We start from the raw sequence: 2356 nt of genomic DNA, 5'->3' as shown, positions 1-2356 counted from the left end.
GATTAAAATTAATAACTACAAATATTATACCACTTGTAACTATGATACATTTATTGAAACGTTTTCAATAATATTGTCTTTTACCCTATTTATTTNACTACAAATATTATACCACTTGTAACTATGATACATTTATTGAAACGTTTTCAATAATATTGTCTTTTACCCTATTTATTTTCATTTCAATCTTTCAAAACTTATGTTTGAGATGAACGAACTATGCAGAACAAGATCTGTGCATAGTTTGTTCAATCTTTCAAAACTTATGCTAGGTTTAATTGAAACTAAGAGGGAGGTAATGACTAAGTATGATGTAGTACGTTTGTGGGGTTGTGACACAGTGGGTTGGGACTATGTAGAATTAGTAGGTGTGTCTGGTGGCTTATTATTAATGTGGAATGATTTATTGTTTAAACGGTTGAACTGTTACAAAGGGGATGGTTGGCTATGCGTTGAAGGTTTGTTGACAAAAAATAACTTGCACTGTGCATTCTGCTTGGTGTATGGAGTACATTCGCGAAGGGAGAAACTGATGATGTGGGAGGAGTTAAGCTACATTGTGGGCTTATGTCAAGTTTCATTTTGTTTCATGGGGGACTTTAACGAGATACTAAGGTTGGAGGAAAGGAAAGGCGCTGTTAGTTTTCCAGCTACGGCAGAAGATTTTAAGGAATGGGTGCAAGATTTACAGTTAGTGGATTTACCGTTAACTGATCGGCAGTTCACATGGTTTCGAGGTCGTTCTTGTAGCCGCGTTGATAGGATTCTTGTTAGTATGGAGTGGCTTGAGAATTTTCCAGATACTCGATTGAAAGGGGGACCAAGAAGTCTATCAGATCATTGCCCGCTGATTCTAGAAGATACAAGACTGAATGCGGGTCCAAGACCTTTTTGAAGCTTGGATTCCTGGTTTACACATGAAGGATTTCTGAGGATGGTAAAGGATGAGTGGCGGAATTTGGGTGAGGCTCAGTTCACTAATAAGATGCAGGCCTTGACGATACCACTGAGGAGATGGCATAAGGACAATTTTGGCGGCATGGATGACAGGATAAAGAAATTTGAGGAGGAGATTAAGAAGATTGATGATATGGCTAGTGCTGGTAGCTATGATGGAACAGTGGAGGCCAGACGGAAGGCTCTTGTGACTTGTTATGCGAAGTGGTATGCCAGGAAGGAGATCCATTGGAAGCAGATGTCTCGCTCTCAACATGCTAGAGATATGGACAAGAACACTAGATACTTCCATAACCTGGCGTCGACAAGAAGGAGGAACAACAGAATTGATTCCCTAGTAATTAATGTCAGATTAGTGAGGAACCAGGCCAGAATAAAGCTTGCTATTTGATGATTGGATTTTTGACGGTATAGAATTCACAAATGAGATCTCGTTGCAAGTATAGTTTCTAAACCAACAAATAATCTTTTCATACAAAATATTTTTTGTCACTAAAACAAACTCCTAAAATCTATAAACCGAAGTATTGAAATCTCGGGTCGTTCTCCCTAGGAATTGCAATAAAGTGTCTTGTTATTGGTTATGAAGTATGTTTTGGGGTTTTTGATGAGAAACATGAAAAGTAAATGGCAAGGAAATTCAAATAACAAAAAGGCCTTGGCAAGGGTTGGTGGTCAAGGATCTCTATCCCTATCACTAACCACAACATGAGAATTGGCAAGGATCAACCCCATTAAATCATCCTCTAACTAGTAGTAAAGGAAAGTCAAATAAGCTATATCAATCCAAGTCCATAATTCCTAGTTCTCCACCAAATCAATTAGTGAGATCTAGAGTTAATTACTCCCAATCACCAATTACTTGGACATTAGTAACTCAAGAGTTCCTAAGTTACCTTCCCAAGCCAAGAGCACTAAATTCTACTCTAACATCCTTCCAAGCATTTTATCAAACACTTGGAAGGCATAAAAGGAAAGCATAGTAAAATTTCAAGGAAAGTAAATCTATACTACTCAAATGCAAGGAATTAAACAACAACAATTCAAATGAAAAATAAAAGAACATGAAAACATAAATTGCATTAAAGAAGAATAGAAGAACAAAAGTGCATCAACATAAAAGTAGAGAATTACAAAAATTAAATGCTAAACTAGAGAGAAGAGAAGAAGAGGAACAAGAATTGATAAAGGAAAAGTGAATCAAAGCATGAAATTAACCTAGATCTAAGAAATTCTAATCTAGATCTAAAACCTAATCCTAATCCTAGAGAGAAGTGAGAGCTTCTCTCTCTAAAACTAACTTTTTCTCAAAAACTAATCTAAACTAAACTAATAATGACTAAGTGTGTAATGTGTGTCATCCCTCTTCAATCCTTGGGTTGAATAGCATTAGAAATGA

General features: G+C 36.4%; 1 protein-coding gene across 1 annotated transcript; it reads left to right on the top strand.

The window, feature by feature from the left end:
- LOC107620520 lies at positions 299-895 on the top strand. The gene has a single exon (XM_016322667.1). It carries the CDS (start codon positions 299-301, stop codon positions 893-895), a length of 597 nt encoding a protein of 198 aa, XP_016178153.1.

This window comes from Arachis ipaensis, chromosome B10, assembly GCF_000816755.2.
Source record: "Arachis ipaensis cultivar K30076 chromosome B10, Araip1.1, whole genome shotgun sequence".
NCBI classification, from domain to species: domain Eukaryota; kingdom Viridiplantae; phylum Streptophyta; class Magnoliopsida; order Fabales; family Fabaceae; genus Arachis; species Arachis ipaensis.
The sequence above is the reverse complement of the archived record's forward strand: the minus strand, read 5'-3'. Positions and strand labels throughout refer to the sequence as shown.

Excerpts from the sequence above, each read along its gene's own strand:
- LOC107620520 (XM_016322667.1), top strand. The coding sequence starts at position 299 with ATGACTAAGTATGATGTAGTACGTTTGTGGGGTTGTGACACAGTGGGT.